At 40.6% G+C, this 24,386-nt stretch overlaps 1 protein-coding gene across 2 annotated transcripts in view; it reads left to right on the top strand.

Annotated features, from left to right (window-relative positions):
* The window catches only part of lrp5 (low density lipoprotein receptor-related protein 5), a 223,274-nt gene that overhangs the window by 34,430 nt on the left and 164,458 nt on the right, over window positions 1-24,386 (top strand). For both annotated transcript variants that reach the window (XM_073049585.1, XM_073049584.1), the window contains exon 2: window positions 10,170-10,563. In XM_073049585.1, coding sequence (XP_072905686.1) covers window positions 10,170-10,563 — 394 coding nt within the window. The remainder of the gene's footprint in view (window positions 1-10,169; window positions 10,564-24,386) is intronic.

Here is a 24,386-nt window from a genome sequence, read left to right as displayed (position 1 = left end):
CGGATATAGCCCAGTCCAGGGGTAAAACTCACCCCACTGTTGAGCAAATCTACAAGGAGATTGTCGCAGGAAAGTAGCAGCCACCATTAGATATCCTCACCAGGTCAGGAACAGTTCAAAGTAAATTTATTATCAAGTACTTATATGTCACCATATACAACACTGAGATTTATTCTCTTGCAGAAATACTCAATAAATCCATAATAGAATAATACCCATAATAGAATCCAATGAAAGGCCACACCAACTTGGGCATTCATCCAGTGTGCAAAAGGCACAAACTGAGCAAATACAAAAAGAAAGAAATAATAATGATAAATAAATAAGCAATAAATGTTCAGAACATGAGATGAAGAGTCCTTGAAAGTGAGTCCATCTAGGTTGTGGAAACATTTCAATGATGAAGTGAAGTTATCCCCAGGTTCAGGAGCCTGATGGTTGAGGGATATAACTAACCTGAACCTGCTGGTGTGAGGCCTGAGGCTCCTGTACCTTCTTCCTCATGACAATAACAGAAGAGAGCATGTCCTGGGTGGTGGGGTTCCTGATGATGGATGCTTCTTTCTTGCGATAGCATTTGGTGTGGATGCATTCAATAGTGGGGAGGGCTGTACCCATGATGGACTAGGCTCTATTCACTACTTTTCGTAGGATTTTCTGTTCAAGGACACTGCTGTTTCTAGTCCTGGCTGTGATGCAGCCAATCAATATACTCTCCACTGCACATCTGTAGAAGTTTGTCAGACTTTTTTGATGTCATGACAAATCTTCGCAAACTCCTTAGGATGTAGAGGTGCTGCTGTGCTTTCATAGTAATTGTCTTATGTGCTGGGCCCAGTACAGGTCTTGGAAATAATAACATCAAGGAATTTAAAGTTGCTGACCGCCCCCCCCCCCCCCCCCCATTGAGGACTGAATGATAGATCTCTGATTTCCTTCTCCAAAAGTCAATAAACAGCTCTTTGGTCTTACTGACTTTGAGTTGTTGTTATGGCACCCACTCAGCCAGATATTGAATCTCCCTCCTATATTCCTCACTACCTTTGATTCGGCCTATGACAGTGATGTTGTCAGCAAACTTGAATATGACGTTGGAGCTATGGTTAGCCACACAGTCATAAGTGTAAAGTGAGTAGAGCAGGGGGCTAAGCACACAGCCTCATGGTGCACCTGTGCTGATGGAGATCATGGAAGAGATATTGTGGCCAATCTGAATTAAGGAAATTGAGAAGCAATTGCACAAGAAAATATTGAGGTCAAGGTCTAGGTTACTGAGTTAGACTACTTGTATCAATTTACTACCTTGTGAGAATAGTGTTGAATGTATTGGGGCTATAAAAATTATTCATCCCTTGACCCATCAGCAACTCCCACTCTGCCCAGGTCAGTAACTTTAAGTAGGTATGGATGAAGGATGTGTCCTGATGAAGGGTCTCAGCCCAAAATGTTGACTCTATTCCTTACCATGTCTGCTTCCTGACCTGCAGAGTTCCTCCAGCATTTTATGTGTGTAACTCTGGATTTCCAGCATTTCTCATGGTTATGGAAGGCAGGCAGCACCACAAGAATATTTTAACGTTCAATTTTGCAATTGTGGACATGCGGGGGTATGGGTATGGTTGTTACAAATCAGTAAGAAGAGGCTACGTTTAAAAATGTATATTTTCTTTAGAATCATTGAGGACCAGGAGGAGCAGGAATATATCCTATGATTCTTACAAGACATCCTAGAGTCTCTATAGTCTTTACTGTCTTCCTTCCTTCCTGGGTCATGCCAGTCACCAGCTCATCTCCCCATTACTTGCATTATACACCAGGGATCATTCCTTCCCACCAGGCATTTTTCAGTCAGGGACTGTACCTTTCAGTGAATTGTGGTACCTTGGACTCCTGCACAACGTTTACTCTCTCCCCACTATCTCTGATGAGCTTCCTGGCAATTCAGCCTGTAGACGGTCCACTAATTCAAATGATATCCTTTTGCTAAAGTAATTTCAGATATGCGCACAGCCAACATTAAACTTTCCATCTCAGCTGTAGGGCTTGAAGTTCTGCACCCTGTTCTCAACATTTCCTTGCAGAATCGATCTTACAATGCTGGGCCAGAAACATGTTTTAAAGCTCTAAGTAAATCTGTTATCAAAGTATGTATATGTTACCATATAGTACTGTGAGATTCATTTTTTTGCAGGCATTTATAAGAAAAATAAAGAAATACAATAGAATTCTGAAAAACTATACATAAATATACAAAGACTGACAAAAAACCGATGTGTAATAGAGGACAAACTGCAAATTAAATAAAACAGACCTATGAATATAAGAACATTTGCTCCCTGAGTCTGCACTACCATTAATAAAATCATGACTGCTTTGATTGTAACCTCAGCTCTGCATTCCTGTCTACGCCTAGTAACCATTCATTCCTGCGTTTATCCAGGAAACTGATAGGCCTTCACGATCTGTTGGATTTGTAATTTATGTTCACAGTACTTTTTTCCACATTGACTGGAGAAATGCTGTATGTACAAATGCAGCTAAATCCAACAACACATATAGTCCAAGGGAGCTTTAAATTCCCCCAGGCTTTGCAGGGAAATAAATTTTGTACAATGACAAAAAATACTAAGCAATTTGGGTGGATGACCTGGTTCCAATGCAAGGTCACTGATTTCATATGTTAACTTTTTTTTCTCCTTCACAACTGCTACTTAACTTGCTGGGTCACATTTAATTCAGAGTTCAAGCAGTTGTAGTTTCTGGCTTCCTGATAAAGAACATGCAGCATTTTGATGATTTATTTGTATCTGTGATAATTGTCAACTGGCATTTGAAACCCCGAAGGCATGAATAGCACTTATTTTTCCAGTCATTGTTCCCTTCAAATTTCTAGCAATAGTGTGTATTTTTTTCTGACTCTTGGTGCTTAATTTACTGCAGTATTTCTGAGCAACCTTTTTTACATGGTGGGTAAGCATCCCTTTCCAACCGTATGGCAAAGTGAGCGACCACTAATTAATTTGATGTGACATGTTTGCATTCCTGCCCCCATATTTCCACTGGAAGTATTGCTAAGATCGACAGTTTGTATTCAGAAGGATGCTATTGAAAGGCTGTTGTCTTTTTTCTTCAACTATGTATGCAAGCATGTATGATTATATGAAAGTACATGTTAAAATTTCAAGAATTTTGTGAATTTTGGGTACGTCTGTGAAGAAAATGTGCATGTTTCACAATAGCTTAAACACATCCAAGAAATTAAAGGTGAAAGTTCATTCATTGTACATAGAAACATAAGAAAACATACAGCACAATACAGGCTCTTCGGCCCACAAAGCTGTGCCGAATGTGTCCCTACCTTAGAACTACCTAGGGCTTTACCCATAGCCCTCTATTTTCTAAGCTCCATGTACCCATCCAGGAGTCTCTTAAAGGACCCTATTGTTTCTGCCTCCACCTCCGCTGGCGGCAGCCCATTCCATGCACTCACCACTCTCTGTGTAGAAAACTTACCCCTGACATCTCCTCTGAAACTACTTCCAAGCACCTTAAAACTATGCCCTCTTGTGCTAGCCATTTCAGCCCTGGGAAAAGCCTCTGAATATTCACTCAACCAATGCCTCTCATTATCTTGTACACTTCTATCAGGTCACCATCCTCCGTTGCTCCAAGAAGATAAGGCAGAGTTCATTCAACCTATTCTCATAAGGCATCATCCCCAATCCAGGCAGCATCCTTGTAAATCTCCTCTGCACCCTTTCTATGGTTTCCACGTCCTTCCTATAGTGAGGCGACCAGAATTGAGCACAGTACTCCAAGTGAGGTCTGACCAGGGTCCTATATAGCTGCAACATTACCTCTTGGCTCTTAAACTTAATCGTACGATTGATGAAGGCCAATGCACTGTATGCCTTCTAACCACAGAGTCAACCTGCGAAGCAGCTTTGAGTGTCCTATGGACTCGACCCCAAGATCCCTCTGATCCTCCACACTGCCAAGAGGTCTTACCATTAATGCTATATTCTGCCATTATATTTGACCTACCAAAATGAACCACCTCACACTTCTCTGGGTTGAACACCATCTGCCACTTCTCAGCCCAGTTTTGCATCCTATCAATGTTCTGTTGTAATCTCTGACTACGATCCACAACACCCCCAACCTTTGTGTCATCAGCAAATTTACTAACCCATACCTCCACTTCCTCATCCAGGTCATTTATAAAAATCGCAAAGAGTAGGGTTCCCAGAACAGATCCCTGAGGCACACCACTGGTCACCGGCCTCCATGCAGAATATGACCCATCTACAACTAATCTTTTGCCTTCTGTAGGCAAGCCAGTTCTGGATCCACAAAATAATGTCCCCTTGGATCCCATGCCTCCTTACTTTGTCAATAAGCCTTGCATGGGGTACCTTATCAAATGGCTTGCTAAAATCCATATACACTATATCTACGGCTCTACCTTCAACAATGTGCTTAGTCACATCCTCAAAAAATTCAATCAGGGTCATAAGGCCTTTGACAAAGCCATGTTGACTATTCCTAATCATATTATGCCTCTCCAAATGTTCATAAATCCTGCCTCTCAGGATCTTCTCCATCAACTTACCAACCATTGATGTAAGACTCACTGGCCTATAATTTCCTACTCCCCTTCTTGAATAAGGAAACAACATCTGCAACCCTCCAATCCTCCAGAACCTCTCCTGTCCTCATTGATGATGTAAAGATCATTGCCAGAGGCTCAGCAATCTCCTCCCTCACTTCCCACATTAGCCTGGGGTACATCTTGACCAGTCCCAGTGAGTTATCCAACTTGATGCTTTCCAAAAGCTCCAGCACATCCTCTTTCTTAATAGCTACATTCTCAAGCTTTTCAATCCACTGCAAGTCATCCCTACAATTGTCAAGATCCTTTTCCGTAGTGAATACTGAAGCAAAGTATTCATTAAGTGCCTCCGATATTTCCTCCGGTTCCATACACACTTTAACATTGTCACATTTGATTGGTCCTATTCTGTCACGTCTTATCCTCTTGCTGTTCACATACTTGTAGAATGCCTTGGGGTTTTCCTTAATCCTGTCTGCCAAGGCCTTCTCGTGGCCCTTTCTGGCTCTCCTAATTTCATTTTTAAGCTCCTTCCTGCTAGCCTTATAATCTTCTAGATTCATATCATTACCTAATTTTTTGAACCTTCTGTAAGCTCTTCTTTTCTTCTTGACTAGATTTATAACAGCCTTTGTGCACCACAGGTCTTGTACCCTACCATCCTTTCCACGTCTCATTGGAATGTACCTACTCAGAACCCCACGCAAATATCCCCTGAACATTTGCCACATTTCTTCGGTATGTTTCCCTGAAAACATCTGTTTCCAATTTATGCTTCCAAGTTCCTGCCTGATAGCCTCACAGTTCTCCTTACTCCAATTAAACGTTTCCTTAACTTGTCTGTTCCTATCCCTCTCCAATGCTATGGTAAAGGAGATATAATTGTGATGACTATCTCCAAAATACTCTTCTACTGAGAGACCTGACACCTGACCAGGTTCATTTCCCAACAGCAGATCAAGTACAGCCTCTCCTCTTGTAGGCGTATCTACATATTGTGTTAAGAAACCTTCCTGAACACACCTAATAAACTCCACCCCATCTAAAACCCTCACTCCAGGGAGATGCCAATCAATATTTGGGAAATTAAAATCTTCCACCACAGCAACCCTGTTATTATTACTCCTTTCCAGAATCTGGCTCCCTATCTGCTCCTCGATGTCCCTGTTACTATGGGTGGTCTATAAAAACACCCAGAAGAGTTATTGACCCCTTCCTATTCCTAACTTTCACCCACAGAGACTCCGTAGATAACCCCTCCATAACTTCCTCCTTTTCTGCAGCCGTGACACTATCTCTGATCAACAGTGCCACGCCCCCACCTCTTTTGCTTCCCTCCCTGTCCTTTCTGAAACATCTAAAGCCTGGCACTTGAAATAGTCATTCCTGCCCATGCACCAGCCAAGTCTCTGGAATGGCCACAACATCATAGCTCTAACTGCTGATCCACGCTCTATGCTCATCTGCTTTGTTCATGATTCTCCTCGTATTAAAATAGAAACATCTCAAACCATCTCTATCATCTGCCTATCCCCACTTTTGCACTGTCTCCAAGCTTTCTCTATTTGTGAGCCAACCTCCCTTTCCTCTGACACTTTAGTTTGGTTCTCAACCCCCAGCAGTTCTAGTTTAAATTCTCCCCAATAGCCTTAGCATCTGAGAGATCATATTAGCTGGACAAAATATATTGAAATGACTGAAACTGAAAAACAGTCATTTTGCTTGTTTAGATTGTATGTAAAAACTAATGATGGACATTTTATATTGCAATAGTAATCTACAAGCAATTGGCAATTGGAGTTTGGAATTGTAGAGCCTGGCATAATTCAGCACAATGGAATACCCATTCCATTTATACCTGGAATATAGCTATCTATGCTTTTGTGATTTGGTGCCATCAAGGTACTAATTTGACGGTACAAGAGTATCTCCCTCCACTAGTTTCTTAGGAAATGCATTTCACATTCCAGCCATGGGGAAAAAAAAATCTTCCTTTTATCCCTCAATCCAAATCTATGCCTTCTAGATTTCAATATCTCTGCTGTGGGGAAAGGTTTTCTACCATCTACCCTATCCATAGTCATAGTTTGATATACCTCTGTCAGACCATCCTTAACTTCTTCTCTTCAAAGGAAAACAAGCTCAACACATCAAGTCTCTAATCACAATTTAAATGCTCCATCGCAGGCAACACCTTAGTCAGCCTTCCTTGTAATTTCTCCATTGCACTCACATCTTTCATGTAGTTTAGTGTCCAGAAATGTACATAGTGCTCCAGCTGAGGCCTAACAAATACTTTATGAAGATGTTTTATTTCCTCACTCTAATATTTTCCATCCTGGCTAATGAAAACAATGACCTTGGTTATTTACCACACGGATATCCCTGTCCTCTAGATCCTTCTTGTTAAGTACTGAAGCACGGTACTCATTTAAGACTTCACCAACATCCTTTGCCACCAAACACATCTTCCCTCCTTTATTCTTGAGTGTCCTATCCACTGCCAAGTTATCCTCTTGCTTTATGTATTTTTGTATGCCTTGGGATTCTCTGTAATCCTTATACCCAAGGGCTTTTCATGCACCATCCTGGCTTTCCTAATACCCTTCTTGAGTTCTTTTCTGGCTTATTTATAATCCTTTGGGGCTCTGTTTGAACTTAGCTTCCTAAACCTAATGTATGTTACTTTTTTCTCTTGTCTAAATTTACCACCTCGCCAAACCCAAGGCTCCTTCACCAATCCTTGTCCTTTCTTCTTATTGCAACATGGAGCAATGCAGCATAGACAGTCACAGGTCAATTCAGTATTGATAGTCGTGGTCCTATTCATCTTTGCTGGCCACAGGACCCATCCGTCTCATCCCAGTTTCCTGCATTTGGCCTAATTCCATCTGAGCCCCATCCCTCCATATACTTAGTCAAGTATTTTTTTCAATGACACTCTTCCGCTTACCTCAACTACTTTCTCTGCTAGCTCATTCCATATACTCAGCTCTCTCTGCATGAACAAGTTGCCCCTCAGACCACTTGCGAAATCTTTTCCCTCTCACCCTAAATCTATGGCCCTTTGTTTTGGACTCACTGACCTTTGGGAAAAGGCCATCCACCTTATATATGTCTGTCATAATTTTAAGCACTACTTTAAGATCATCCTCCATCTCCTTCACATCAAGGAATAAACCTCTCTATATAACTCAGGCCCTATAATCCTTGTAAATCTTTTCTGCACTCTCTCCAATTTAACCATGTCTTTCTTAGAACAGGGTGACCAAAATGTATAGTACACAGCACTCCAAGTGTGGTCTCATCACCGATTTGTACAACTAGTAGGAATAACTGCAATCTGCCTTTGCTTTGCTTCACTATTCATGACACCATTCATTTTTATGTTTTATGTGAACTTATTAATTGTACCTTCTGCATTCATATCCACATCACCAATGCATTGAATAACAATTAGGAATGGCTCCAGCACTAATCCCTGTGGCCCACCATTGTTTTCAGGTTTGCAAATCAAAAACAATTCCACCATCATTCTCTGCCCCGAGTCCAAAGGCATATATTTGCCAATATGTAACCAAAGTATTGCTCCAGTGTAACTAATGCAAAAGTGTGGGCACCCCGGTCAAAATTTCTGTTACTGTGAATAGTTAAGTGAGTAGAAGATGAACTGATCTCCAAAAGTCGTAAAGTTAAACATGAAACATTCTTTTCAACATTTTAAGCAAGATTAGTGTATTATTTTTGTTTTGTAAATTTTAGAGTGGAAAAAAAAGGAAAGGAGCACCATGCAAAAGTTTGGACACCCAAAGAGATTTGAGCTCTCAGATAACTTTTACCAAGGTCTCAGACCTTAATTAGCTTGTTAGGGCTATGGCTTGTTCATAGTCATCATTAGAAAAGGCCAGGTGATGCAAATTTCAAAGCTTTATAAATACACTGATTATTCAAACCTTGTTCCAACAATCAGCAGCCATGGGCTCCTCAAAGCAGCTGCCTAGCGCTCTGAAAATTAAAATAAATGATGCCCACAAAGCAGAAGGCCATAAGAGGATAGCAAAGCATTTTCAGGTAGCTGTTTCCTCAGTTCATAATGTAATTAAGAAATGGCAGTTAACAGGAATGGTGAAGGTCAAGTTGAGGTCCAGAAGACCAAGAAAACTTTCTGAGAGAACTGCACATAGGATTACTAGAAACGCAAACCAAAACCCCCGTTTGACTGCAAAAGACCGTCAGGAAGATTTAGCAGACTCTGGAGTGGTGCTACACTGTTCTACTGTGCAGCGACACCTGCACAAATATGACCTTCACGGAAGAGTCATCAGAAGAAAACCTTTCCTGTGTCCTCATCACAAAAGTTAGCATCAGAAGTTTACAAAGGAACATCTAAACAAGCCTGATGCATTTTGGAAACAAGTCCTGTGGACTGATGAAGTTAAAATAGAATATTTTGGCCGCATTTAAAAAAGGTATGTTTGGAGAAAAAAGGGTGCAGAATTTAATGAAAAGAACACCTCTCCAACTGTTAAGCACTGGGGTGGATCAATCATGTTTTAGGCTTGTGTTGCAGCCAGTGGCACAGGGGACATTTCACTGGTAGAGGGAAGAATGAATTCAATTAAATACCAGCAAATTCTGGAAGCAAACATCACACCGTCTGTAAAAAAAAGCTGAAGATGAAAGAGGATGGCTTCTACAACAGGATAATGATTTTAAACACTCCTCAAAATCCACAATGGACTACCTCAAGAGGCGCAAGCTGAAGGTTTTGCCATGGCTCTCACAGTCCCCTGACCTAAATATCATCGAAAATCTGTGGATAGACTTCAAAAGAGCAGTGCACGCAAGACGACCCAAGAATCTCACAGAACTAGAAGCCTTTTACAAGGAAGAATGGGCGAAAATCCCCCAAAGAAGAATTGAAAGACTCTTAGCTAGCTACAGAAAGTTGTGGTACTTGCCAAAGGGGGTGTTGCGGGGTGCCCAAACCTTTGCTTCGGGCCCTTTTCCTTTTTTGTTATTTTGAAACTGTAAAAGATAGAAATAAAAAAGTAATCTTGCTTGAAATATTAAAGAAATGTGTCATCTTTAACTTTATGCCTTTTGGAAATCAGGTAATCTTTTACTTGCTTAGCTATTCACAGTAACAGAAATTTTGACCAGGGGTGCCCAAACTTTTGCATGTCACTGTATATTAATTTGGCAAGATCATAATAAAGTTCTCATGATGTGCAGTATTTAACCTTTACTGCATATGGATATGCTTTCTAGTGACAAATATTTTAGGCAATATTTAAAGTATATGTATGATTTGTTAACTTTCCAAGATAAAGGTTGTAAACACGTGTCAGTATCACTTCAAGATTATGCTGGGGTTGGTGGGTAATGAATGCATATTCCATCATCAGCTAGGCGTAAGTCTGAGGTTGAAGTGTTCTTCTGGCTTCTGGGTAGGAAATGTTCAAGAATTGATAAATGGATTGGGGTGGAGCAAGATTTAAAATCTTCCAAGATATCGTTGGAAATTAATTAACTATGTTTTCCTGTTTCTCTTCAGCGTCACCCCTGCTGCTTTTTGCTAATCGGCGCGATGTCAGGTTGGTCGATGCAGAGTCGGTGAAACCTGAATCGACTGTCGTAGTCAGTGGTCTGGAGGATGCAGCTGCTGTTGATTTTTTGTATGCTGAAGGGGTGATTTATTGGACTGACGTGAGTGAAGAAGCCATTAAACAGACGCATGTGAATCTAACTGGGAAATCCCAAAAAGTGATCATCTCTGGTCTCGTTTCGCCAGACGGATTAGCTTGTGACTGGTTAGGCAAGAAGCTGTACTGGACTGACTCTGAAACTAATCGGATAGAAGTTGCCAATCTCGATGGAATGTATCGTAAAGTCCTTTTCTGGCAGGACCTTGATCAACCAAGGGCCATTGCTCTTGATCCACAGCAAGGGTGAGTACTTCAGTCTGACTTGTGTTTTCATTTTAAGAGCTAAGATTTTGATTTGGCATGAGTCTTGAAATTTGAGATGTATCACTGCTGCTGCAACCTTTCAAAGGTATTATTTCCCTTTTGTGCAAATGAACAGATGTTCACACTGAACCAGGAATAATATAGCTTGCACTTGTGAATAATGCAAGCTTTCAAATAAAGTTGAATTGAAGTTAATGTGGAAGAAAAAAAAACAACATTGTTACAAGCCTTTTAGAAGTCTGTTTTACTTTTCAGCAATTGCCACTAAACACTGGAATAGCCCATTGGGAATTTTATTGTTCTGTATTATTTCCATTGCAGTCATAAGGAATTTAAGTTCACTTTGTCTTAGGAGGTAAATTTTGTGAGAAGTAATGGTGATTAAAAAGTTAATATATAATGAATATAGGATGTCTCTGGCAGTTTATCGTAAATGATTTGATCTTGCAATGTAAAATATTTTGATAGTTCCCATCAACATTTGTTCTGATGTTAATCAGATTTCTCTGTCCTGCAAATACGTTAAGACGATCTGTACTATTCTTTTTCCACACCTTGTGAATACACAAGACATAAGGTATATTTAATGGTCAGTCAGGCAGATTTGAAGAGAACTGGAAAGCAGTCAGAACTCCCTCCATTGTGAAGAAATATTTTGTCAGTATGAGGAGAAAGCATTGGAGAGAAAGACAAACTGTAGGTTCGTGCTGTTGTGTGTTGTAACTCCAAAACATAAAACTAATCAAAAGCAGAAACACAGAGCCAGAAAGAGTGTATCTAGTTCGTTTTTAATTTAAGCGAGACACGCAGGTATAACATGGCATTATGATGAGATTTGCCTTTCTTGTACTTTTGCATATAACCCATAATGAAATATTTAAACAATCCAGATTGCTTAATCAAACTATATATTTACAATATTACTCAAATACCTGCAGATATCTGCAAAGAAAAATAATTTCATGAAGTATATTGTATACGTTCCTCTGACATTAAATGCACCTATTGAAATATTACTGGAATATTAAATGCACATCACTCCTCCCTGCTTAGCTATAGACTCCAACTCAATATAGAATGTGTCGCTAATTATATACATATCTATCTGTTTATATAAATTGTCCCATTCAGGCTTAAATGTTAAATCGCTGTGGAGGCTTTTTACTCTTGTGGGATAACATCTTTCTTGACAAGGAAGATTACTCTGCTTGTCAGGTGAGACTTGTGGTTGTGAAACAATCTTCGACTCTGTGGTGGTTATAGGAGTTGACTCTGGGAATCTAGGAAGTGTTTTTGACAGCTCGGGCCTTCATTATCCTGGACATGTTGGCATCCTGAACAGTACATGGCAAGTTTCACTGGACGATGTGGATCACAATGTGTGAGTACAATGTCTGACGTCACCATTTCCTTTACCTTTTTAAAGCCACCTCTCATTTCTTTGTCCGTTGCTATTTCGTCCTGATCTGTAGTAATGTGTTCAAGGGGTGAAGCACAGTAGCCAAGTTTGGCAGGAATCTCTTATAGTAGTTGACAAATCATCAAAAGGACCTATCCTTTGGCCTTGGGTCATCCACCACTGCTTGAATTTTCTCAGCACACTTGTGTAAATCTTGTGCGTCAATGGTGTAACCACAGAAAATGATTCTTGGTTTAAAGAATTCACACTTGTTGCATCATGTACTGAGCCCATAATCTTCTAATCTGTTTAACACTGTCTTGAGGTTTTGGAGATGTTCCTTGTCATCTTTACCAGTAACAATGTCATCTTTGTAACACTGAGTGTCTGGGCAGCCTTGCAGCTCCTAGTCCACAGATTTCTTCTGTCGGAGTGCATCTACAGATGCTACTCCAAAATAATCCTAGCAGAGTGATAAAGCCGTTTATGAGTGTTGATGGTGAGAGACACTTTGGATTCTTCTTCCATCTCCATCTGTAGATAGACCTCGGCTAAGTCCATTTTGCTGAAATGATTCCCTCCAGAAAAGTTTGCAAAGGTATCCTCTCTCCTGGTCAGAAGGTGTTGATCTACTTTCGGTACTGGGTTGATGGTGATCTAAAAATTACCGCAGATCCAGACAAGCCGTCCTTCTTGGCTACTGGGACCGCTAGCATTGCCCACAGGCTCTACTAAAACTTAGAAAGAATTTCTTCAGCCTCCATGTAATCCAGTTTACTGGTTGCTTTATCACAGATGGTATAAGGAACCAAATGGACTTTGTAAAACCTGGATAAGGCATTTTTATTTAACACTCTTTACCTTTGATATGTTTGAGTTTTCCAGTGACATCCTGGAGCACTGCTGTGACATCATCCATTACCTTTCTTAATTTGCTTTCAGTTGACTCTATTGCAACAGAAGTGGCATGCAAATGGTGGATGGATCTCCAATCAAGTTCTAGTTGTCTTAGTCAATCACGGCCCCACAATGCTGGCCCTCCTGTTCTTACCACAGACAAGCCCAATGTGGCTTGTTGGTTGTTGTATTTCACTGTTACAAATGTCAGTCCCCACAGCAGTTATCTTTTCTCCAGTATAAGTTTCTAGCTGGATATATGCAGGCTTCATTTTAGTATCTTTGAAATGCCATTCAAGCACATTTTGTGGAATGATCGAAACATCTGAACTAGTGTCCAGTTCCATTTAATTAATTTACCATTCATTTCTGATGTAAGTCATATTGCTTTTCTATTGTTAGTTCTCACATTGTACATCTCAAGAGTATCCAGTCCTATATCACTCTCATTATCAGATCTTTCATCAACAGCATGCAGTGAAAAACTTACTCAGCAGCAACACAGGCACATAGCAACGTACGTTCTTCAGCATTCACAGGAAAAAACAAAAAGAAAATTATATATAATTTTTACAACATAGGACAAATAAAATCAAAATCCATTTTAGTGCCAAGTTATCGGAGTCATCCTACGGTTGCTAAACTGTAATGGTGATTATGATTTTGCCAATTTGTTGAAGACCAAATAGTTAAAGGGAAGTAGTTGTTTTTGAATTTGGTGGTGTTGGACTTCTGTACTTCTGTATCTCTTGCCTTTATAGTAGGTGCAGAAAAGATTGTAACAGTGCCTCCCTTAGATACTACTGATGGTGGAGAGGAATGTGCCCTTGATGTATTGGGCAGAGTCCACCACACTCTGTATCTTCTTAATGTTCACATCCATTTGAATTGCTGGACCAGACCATGATGTAACCAGCCAGGACACTTTCATCAGTACAACTGTAGAACTGTTGTCATTAAACAGTACAACTGTTTGAATAAACTTCCTTGGCATCCTAAGAAAGTGAAGACACAGGCGAACTTTCCTTCTGATGCCTTCTAAGTTCTGGGCCAAAGACGGGTTATCTAATATGTTAAAGCCTAAGCATTTTAAGCTGCTGACTCTATACTACTATGAAGGGTTTGGTGCTGGATCTATGAGGTATATCGGAGCCCTCTGGTTTAGTCTTCATCCTTGGAAAAACCAGACTATCAGAAGGGAGAATCGACATGTTTTTACATGTCTGTCGAAGCTTTTCTAGATGCATATGTTTAAATGTTTTCTGTGAAATCCCTGCACTTCAGCAAACCAGAGAAATGGGTAACACCATTAAACAGTTGCTAATTAGAAACAAAACTTTTTAAAGTAGAAATTGTACACCATAATTGAAGCTTCTTTTTGAGACTAACATCTACACTCTGCTTAGATAATCTGTTTATTGATGAGTTGAATTCCAATCTGTATTTTTTTCATATGCTCTTGCACTGAATTACTGAAAATACTGGGGTAAGAATTGATTGCCTGACCAGCACATCAGAATCAGAATATGAATCATTGACACACGTTGTGAAATTTATTGTTTTGCAACAGCATTACAGTGCAAGATAGAAAATTTACAGTAGGATTAGTAATCCTTATCCAAAATTCCAAAATCCAGAAACCTCTGAAATTCGAAATATTTTGATCGCTGACATGGTGTCACATCCTCAGTGAAGACTGGTCTGTATTCTCCTGACTTCTCCTTTCTGAAGTATCAATTCCTGGATATTTCTGATGCTGAGTGGAAGGTTTCTGATGCGCACCACTCAACCAGCTGATCTATCCCACTCCTGTATGACCCCTTGTCACTACCTGAAATTCTGTCGACAACAGTGGTGTTGGAATACTTCTTGGCAGTTTTTGAATGTTAGTAGTTTAGCTGATCTTTATGATTGGAAGGTTTTGAAAAGTATTAGGATAGTTAAGCCTTGAATTGTCTGTGCCAAATGTTGGTAGCACTTTCCTCTCCAAGTCCTACTCATGAGACACGTCACGAAATTCTAGGCTGACTGTCCAGTGCTTTATTGAGGATGGGTTACACCTTCTCAATGAGACATTAAATTGTGGCAGCCCCTGTCTGTTTTGCATCTGAAATCAGATGGTACTATGTTAAAGAAAATTTGAATATTACTCCCAGTGTTCTCTTGATATTCAGCAATCAGTCAACACAATTAAAACAAAATAGATTATCTGTGCATTATCATATTGCTGTTCGTGGGCAAAATGACTCTGTTGCTTTCAGGATCATTAACAGGGCTTACACTTCATTGATTGTAAAGCATCCTAGGGCATCGCAAGATCATAAAAAATTATTAAAAAGCTAGTCTTTCTTTTAAACAATTCCAGTCTTTTACATTCTGAATTCCTTCAGGATACATCTTGCCTTCTAGTCTGAGGTGAAGATGGCTTCTACCCAGATTTTGGATAAACTGAACAGTGAGGTTCTACCACTTCATTGCCACATGATTTCCAATTTAAGGTCAAGTATGTCATTAAACCAAAATTCAAAGACTTGATCAAAACAAATCAAATTAAATGGTTTCAAACTAGGGCAGATGCATAATATCACCTGATCTAGCTGTTTTTCTTAAATAATCTTTCTTTGTTTTCTCTTATTTTGCAGGATTTATATAGATGACAAGAAACTGGTTTGAGAAGTAAAGGCATTATAATAACTTTGGACAATATTTTATATTTAACAGCTTTCAGAATATAGTGTAAGCACCATACACAGCGTCTGCAGATTTTCTCGTGTTCATTATAGATTAAGTATTTATTTTATAATATGATTGAATTAAGAGGACATTATCATGACTTTGCACTTATACAAAGTGGTTAAAAACATATCACTCAGCCTTTGAATTGATCTTCTGGAAAATACCTTGTTTTAATTTATTGTGTACACCATATCTGGGCCACACTCAGAGTGCTGTGTACACTTTTGACCACCCTGTTATAAGAAAGGCATTTAAATTGGAAAGAGGCCAAGTACTCGGAGTTTGCACAGCAGGTCACTGATGTTTTCACAGACATCTTCAGTACTTCACTCATCCAGGCTGTTGTCCCCATATACTTCAAGTCAGCCACCATCATCCCAGTCCCAAAGAACTCTACATCTTCAAAACTAATTGACTACTATCCAGTGGCACTGATGCCAATCATGAAGTACTTTAAACGTATCTAATCAAAACTCCATTCCTGCTACAGTGGACACTGACCAGTCTGCTTACTGACAGTTGCTCTATGACAGATGCCATCATTCCCTTGGTTCTGACACACCTAGAAAACAACGACACTTATGTCTGAATGCTGTGTCTGGATTTCAGTTCAGCATTCAACGCTATTGTCCCACAGATCTTGGCGAACAAACTTCTACTCTCGTTCTAAATACCTCTCTGAGCAGCTGGGTGTTGGACTTCCTAACCAACAGATCTCAGATAATTCAGGATGCACAACTGTTCCTGCTTCGCTGTCATCCTCAATATGGTTGCCTCCTAGGGCTGTGTGCTGAGCCCATTGCTGTACACTCTGCTCACACATGACTGCACGGCAAAACGTATGAATAATCACATCTTCAAGTCTGCTGATGACACCAACAATGATGACATGGCTTACAGAGAATAGGTGGAAAGCTCGAGGCCTGCTGCCTGTCAAATAATCTCTTCCTTAACGTTAAAAAGGCAAAAGAGATAGTTGTTGACTTCAGGAGATGCACCGCTCAAACCCCCTTCCCTTTACATCGGCGGCACAGCAGTGGAAGCTGCAAGCAGTTTCAAACTCCTGGGAGTGCACATCGCACACAACCTCTCATGGTCCCAGGACACATCCCACACAGTCAGGAAAGTTCACAGGGGGCTGAAGAGAGCTGGAATTTGCACATCCACCGTCACATCTTCCTACAGTACAGAGCATCCTGACAAGTTCCGTCACTGCTTGGTACGGAAGCTGCCTGTGGCGGATAAGAAGTCTGAAAAACGGGTAGTCAAAACAGCCTAATGATCACTGGCACTGGCCTACCGCCATCAATGACGTATATACAGAAAGGTGCTGGTAAAGGGCCAGTAACATCATGAAGGATCCCACCCACCCTATTGTTGAAAGCATCCTTTCCACATCCACTATATTTATGCCTTTTAATATTCAATAGGTTTCAATGAAATCTTCCCTCATTTTTTTAAATTCCAGTGATTACAGGCCCATAGCCATTAAATGCTCCTCATACTTTAACTCTTTAATTCCCGTGGATTAGTCTTGTGAACTGCCTCTAGACCCTCTCCAATGCCAACACATCCTTTCTTTGATAATAAGCTCAAAACAGCTCACAGTATTCCAAATGTGGTCTGGCCAATGTCTTATAAAGCCTCAGCATTAACATCTTTGCTTTTATATTCTATTTCTCCCAAAATGAATGATACCATTGCAATTGCCTTTGCAAATATCCCCAAATCTTTAATCATGGAGTAATGATATTTCCTTTATTGTTTTCAACCAGCTGAAATTGGAGCCTTAGGTATTCAATTACTCTACTAGGATACAACACATTCTGTCAAATGTCTGTGCCAAATCAAACTTTGCACCTGGCCACATCTTCTATAGTACTCCCCCCCCCCCCCCCCCAACTTTAACTGGACCCACTTGTTAAAACCAATCTCAAGAAACAACATAAAACCTTCAGTTGAACCCAAGTTCTTAAATGAGAAGTTTCAGGTTTCACATCAGAGCTCGAAAAGCTTGGGTAAAGCAAGTTGAAACCATTCTGATCACTGACATCATCAGAAACTCCAGAATTTAGAAAAAGAGCCAGTTTGGTTCTTCAGTGAAACAATGCACAGGTATAATAGTTATGAGATTTAGGGGACTAAATGACTGTTGGGGTCCGGTCCGGAGCCCGCCTTCCGGGTCTTGCTCCGGTCCGCGGACTCCGGACTCCGGGCCTTGCAGCGAGCCCTCCTGTCACCCGGAGCCATTGGATCATCTTGGCTTAAGGAGGTACACCTGTCGCCTATTAGGGGGCAGATGTTTATAAAGGGCTCGGGGACTGAGCCTAGTTGGGTGGTCGTTTTGCTCCTTGTCTGCTCCGAAGCCGGTTTAACCTGCTCTGTACCTAGTTCGTTTGCTCCGAATCCTGCTCTTTGCCTGCTCTGTAACCACTTCTGTATCCTGCTCCGCTACTGGCTCTGCATTCCGCTCTGCAACCCGCTCTGTACCTGTTCTGCTCGGTTTGTCGTGTTTTCCTGCTTCTCTCGGGTGCACTGGTCCCGCTGTTCTGCCGTATTCACCTTGCCCGTGCTGTTGCGTTGTCTGCTTGCTTCTCCCTATTTACCGGTGTATCCCGCTTCTCCTTCTGCTTACCCTGGACCCAGCTCTCTTCTTTTCCCTTGCCTCCGTCAGGTAAGCCAGGCTGTCACCGTTACCCCCTCGGGTGGTTCTGCCCCTTCCTGTCCCTTGCCTCCGTCAGGTAAGCCAGGCCGTCTGCCGTTACCCGGCGGAGGAACTCCGTTGCCCCACACCTGCCCAGGCCTCCATGTTTCTGCCTGGGAGGCGGCCCTGCCCGGGATCCACGCAGCCCGCTCTGAGGACTCCGACCCTTTCCACCCATTGCTCCCTACGGGTTGTGCCCACACCTGCCCAGGTATTCCGCATCATACCCAGGCCTCCGTGTTTCTGCCTGGGAGGCGGCCCTGTCCAGGAGTTATGCGCCCGCCCCAGGGGGCTCTCCTCCTGTCTGCCACAAACTCTGGGGTCCTCCTGTCTGCCACAGACTCTGGGATCCTCCTGCCTGCCTGACCTCCAGGATCCAGCCCTGCCTGCATTAACCCTTAAATGCCATGGCATCCCCATCCTGTCCTACCCCTAGTACTTCAGTGCCTGCGTCCTGCATTTGGGTCAATTCCTGTCCCCGCTCGTGACAATGGCACTCTAGCAACGAATTCCAGAACTACATTGTGTTTGTGTACAGATATGTTTGTCTTCCTGTTACATTCACAATTATATCACTGCATTGAAGGATGTTATTTGAACCTCAAACTATGTTGGCTGTAAGCATTGCCATCAATTCTATTCCTCCACTTTATCTCTCTATATTTCACTCATATACCCACCAACTCCACTCTGATTCGTCTACTGTCTATTGACATTGGGGATAATTTATCAGAGCCACTTAACCATGTTGACATTCAGTAGGAGCACATATTAGGAATAAAGAGAAAGCAGTAACAGCCCCAGGGAAATCCAAACCATAACAGGGAGAAGTCCAAACCCCATATGTACACTGGAGATCAGGATTGAACCTGGATCACACCAACTTCTGCTGAGCCATTATGATAATGCAGAATATCTCAAGTTATTCTGCTTTCTGTACAAATTTAGTAAATCTTTATATGCTAGTGATAATCACTTGTGAACACGTTCTTAAAAAGGGTCAAGAAATTTCTCAAATATTTAACCTGCAATGAGATTTGGGTTATTTTATTTATCTCCAGACATATAATTAAAAGGGTAATTGCTTCCATAACAAGTGATATTGAAATCTGAAAAGGATGGCTCATTAACACATAAACCAAATATTTTGTTTTAAATGTCCAATTATCTGCCATCTCAATTTAGTCAGATTAACAAATATCAAAGTTATGAAGCGCTGAATTGATTAGATACCCTGTAGCAATGGCAGAATTCACAAGGTAGGAAGCTTAACATTTGTTAGAAATCACCAGGTAACTTGCAGTACATTCAGTTTTAAGACTGAACTTGGTTTAAAAAAAAAATCCAGACTGAACTTCTTGTTGTGAACTTGTTGTGGTCTGTAGCCAAGGAAACTAATTAGTTTGTCCCATTTGAGGTGGACCCAAATAGCAATAGTTGTGTGTAAACATGCATACATGAACATTGGATCCAATCAATCATGCTGAGATAGAGCATAGATTATAGAACACCACAGCACAGTATTGGCCCTTTGGCCCACGATGTTGTGCTGGCCTATATGAACATACTGCATGATCAGTCTACCTCTTCCCTCTGACACAGCCCATAACTGTCCATTTTACTGACATCCATGTGCCTATCTAAGAGTATTTTAAGCATCACTTTTGTATCAGCCTCGACCATCACACCAGATGGTGCATTCCAGTCACCCAAGACTCTTTGTCTAAAAGAACTGACTTCTAACATCCTCCTCAAGCTTTTCTCCACACTCTTGAAACAGGTATCCTGTAGTATTAGCCATTGCCGCCTTGGGAAAAAGACACTATCTGTGCTTCTCATAATCTTATACACCTCTATAAAGTCTACTCTCATCCACTCCAAAGCTTTGGGCACCCTTTCCTCACACAACGTGTTCTCCAATCCAAGCAACACCCTGTCATTTCTCTGCATCCTCTCTAAAGCTTCCACATTCTTATAATGAAGCAACACGAACTGAACACAATACTCCCAAGTGTGGTCTAACCAGAGTTTACAGAGCTGCACCATTATCTTGTAGCTCTTGAACTTAATTGCCCTACTTAACTTTAAAATCCCTTAAACTTTAAAAGAAAAGTTATTATTTACTACTTCACTGAGTGGCTGTTTAACTGAGCATGCATATGAGTGTGAGATTCTGGTCTTACAGTAACAGAGTTTTAGATTAACTTGGAGACTTCATTCTGGTTATGCTTTCAACTGCAAAAGTTAACATGCACCCAGCCTGCTAGAAATACAACAATGTAAATAAATGATTAACTAAAGATGCCTAGAATCATTAAAATAAATAAGAAAATGTTGATTCCATTGTTAATTTAATTCATTTATTACTTAATGACACTTCCAATGCCAGATTCACCCTTCTTCCTTGGTTCCACTGCCCCCGTCTTTTTAGAACTAAATGCATGCATTACTGATGGACTAATGGATTGTTTCAAATAATGTCTTTTGGGCGAGGCAGCTCTTGGTTTAAATGATTAAGTAAACTTCTCAAGTTGTTACTTTTTATTTAGTATCTCACTTTCTGGTTTGTGGAGTGAAAATGATTGGATTTTGAATGAATCTCATTTTCAAATGGCCTAACGCTACAGTATTTCACAAGCTGTTTGTCCAGAAAAATAATTAAATTCTCTTCCCCAGTCAACATAATCATGTAATCAATCTAGTTTTTGAGTGATCTTGCATGCACCTACATGTTCAAAATTTCAAAAGTTATTTATCGGATTAGAATTAGTTTGGCACATTGTTAACGTATGGTAGTAGAACATAGAACAGTACAGCAAATACTCCAATATCCATCTAATTCCACCATCCTCAAATAGCCCTCCATTTTTTTTCATCTATCTGCTTAATTAAGAGTCTCTAAAATGTCCCTAATGTGTTTGCCTCTACCACCAACCCCGTCAGAGCATTTAACATACTCTCTGTGTAAAAGAAAATTATCTCTGACATTGCCACGATGCTTCTTTCAATCACCTTAAAATTATGTCCTCTGGTATTAGCCATTGCCACCCTGGGGAAGAGTTGCTGGGAGTTCACTCTAGCTATGCCTCTTATCATCTATAGACCTCTATGCAGTCTCCTCTCAACCTCCTTTGCTCTAAAGAGAAAAGCCTAGCTCAGTCAACCTTTCCTCATATGACATGCTGTCTAATCCAGGCAGCATCCTCGTAAACCTCTGCACGCTCTCTAAAGCTACCATATCATTTCTTAAATAAGGTGACCAGAACTAAACACAATACTCCAAGTGTCATCTATTCAGAGTTTTATAGTGCTACAACATTACCTTGTGGCTTTTGAACTCAGTCCCCCAGCTAACGAAGGCCAACACACCATACATCTTTTTAACCACCCTATCAACTTGTGTGGTAACTTTGAGGGACCTGTGTACTTTGATCCCAAGATCCTTCTGTTTCACCACTCTGCTAAGACTCCTGCCATTAACTTTGTACTTTTCCTTTAAGTTTGACCTTCCAGAGTGTATTACTTCACACTTCTCCAGATCAAACTCCATCTGCAACTTCTCCACCCAGTTCTGCATCCTGCCTATGTCTCGTTACAACCTATGATAACCTTCTACTCTGTTCATAATACCTCCAACCTTTGTGTTATCTGCAGACTTATTAACCCACCTTTCCGCTTCCTTATCCAAGTCATTTATAAAAAGATCTCATAGAGTAAACAAATCCTTGTGGAACACCACACACAAAGTGCTGGAAGAACTCAGCAGGCCAGGCAGCATCCATGGAAATAAGTACAGTCGATGTTTTGGGCCGAGACCCTTCGGCAGGACTTAGCAGAGCACCATTAGTCACAGACCTTCTGGGAGAATAATAAAAAAATCTATAAGTTACAGTAAGAAAAAATATATAAATTATTTAAGCAGCGCAAACAAGAAAAAAATAATTAGGTAATGTAAATGGGTTTACTGTCCATTCAGAAATCTGATGGCAGAGGGGAAAAAGCTGTTTTTAAATGATGAGTGTATGTCTTCAGGATCCTGTACCTCCTCCTTGATGGTAGCAATGGGACGAAAGCACGTTCTGATTGATGGTGGTCTTCAATGATGGATATCCTCTTTTTGAGGCATTGCTTTTGAAGGTGTCCTCGATACTGGGGAGGCTAGAACCTACAATCTGCCACACTCTGCCCTCTGTGAGCAAGCCAATTCTGAATCCAAGCAGCGAACTTTCCAACTTTGTAAGACTCAGTTGTTCCCTAATATCTGACAAGTTATGTTAAGGATTGGACTCGTGCTCTGAAAGGTAAATAAAACTTATGAGTACATGTAAGATCATAGATTTTGCACATTTCAGCTCAATGACTTTATGCATAGATCGATTTCCCAAAGTATTATTTGCTAGAATTGTTGAAAAAAATTGCATCCTATCATGACTTGAAGAAAAGATACAGTGGATTCTGGTTAATTGGGCCATTGGTTAATCAGAGCATCTACTCATTTGGGACAACTCTTAACAAAAACCAATCAAATAAAAATAGCCGGGATTCCCTTCCTTTATTTGGGACACTATGCTGATTAATTAGAGAATGTTGCTGAACAGTTTCTAGCTAGCATCAGTCAGGTGCACGTAGTGTGGCTGTTAAGGCACTACATGGTGCTTAGAGTGTATAGTTTTTAAACAGCTTCACTTGCATGTATTTGTGCACAAAAAACAGAGGTTTTTGTGACTGTTAGTTGGCAAGTAATAAGCAGTAAGACAATTCAGAACTGTTTTGCTCACTGCGGTTTCAAGCATTCAGGCTTGGAGATGCCGGGAATGACCAGTAGTGAAAATGTAATGATTTTACTACTTCAACAAGTTAGAAAATATGAATAATTTGAAGGTATTGACAGTCATCTTGAATGCTACAATGAAAATGAAAACAGGTGTCTGCTTTTTTTGTTCATTTATAGCCAATTAAAGATACATAGCAGTGTACTCCAGTTAATTTCTCTGTCATTAACTGTTTATAGTACTGTATTAGTTTTGGTAGTGTACTAATTTGTTCTGTATTTTATTTAAATACATAATTTGTTACTGAGTTAAACAGTAGTTAGTCTTTTTTATACCCTTTTTTAACAATTTCCATGAAACTTCAGCTATTTAGGGCAGCTGCTTAATTGGGCCAAAATGTACCACTCCTGATGAGTCCCACTTAACTAGAATCCACTGTATTTTGATTCTATGTCACAACTTCTCAGATACATGGATTCTGACTGGACATCGTTCTCTTCTATGGTATTTTGAACTGAGTGAATGTTTGTTGCCTCATTATCTTGCTATTTGGGGACAGTTGACCTTTTAAAGCCATTACTCATGCACAAGTGTGGGAAGTTTGAGATGGGGGTGAGGAGTGTGGTTGGTGTCATAACCCAAATGTGTCGAAACCTGTGAACCTTAGTAAGACAGTAGAAATATGATCATGTGTTTTGCAGATCCCTTGAAGTTAACTTGCTGGTAAATTCCAGCTCAATCCTACACTGCAACGGTGGCAGGGATTTTTGCACACGCATCATCTTGTGGAGCAGCCAGAACAAGTCCCATTATAACTAGGATGAAGATAATGAATCTGGTGGTAGCTGTTACGTTCTCTGCTTGTGAATGCTTCTGCTTTTGAAAAAAAAGTTTTTAAATTTCGTGAAATGCTTCTTTAATTAGAGCATTCAAGCAAAGAAGTAAATTAGGTTACATTTACTCCTCTCCTTTACAATTATTCACTCCTTGCAAATGAATAACCTTGTGTCTGCAATCATACCAGTGCCAAGAAGAGCAGGGTGAGTTGCCTCAACAACCATCACCCATCTGTACTCACATCCTTTGAGATGTTGGTCATCATCAGAAGCATCTCCTGCTTAAGCAATGACCTGGACCCAATGCAACTTGGCTATCGCTACAATACATCTCCATTGGTGTGGATTCCAAGATGGCGGCGCGACGCAGCTTGCAGTGGCCACTCCAGAGCTGATTATCTGTTATTTGTGAAGTGGGGTGGCGTGCGCAATTATAATCAATTGAAAATGGACGTGGG

This window comes from Hemitrygon akajei, chromosome 6 (genome assembly GCF_048418815.1).
Source record: "Hemitrygon akajei chromosome 6, sHemAka1.3, whole genome shotgun sequence".
In the NCBI taxonomy this organism is placed as follows: domain Eukaryota; kingdom Metazoa; phylum Chordata; class Chondrichthyes; order Myliobatiformes; family Dasyatidae; genus Hemitrygon; species Hemitrygon akajei.
This window is presented reverse-complemented; position numbering and strand designations above follow the sequence as displayed.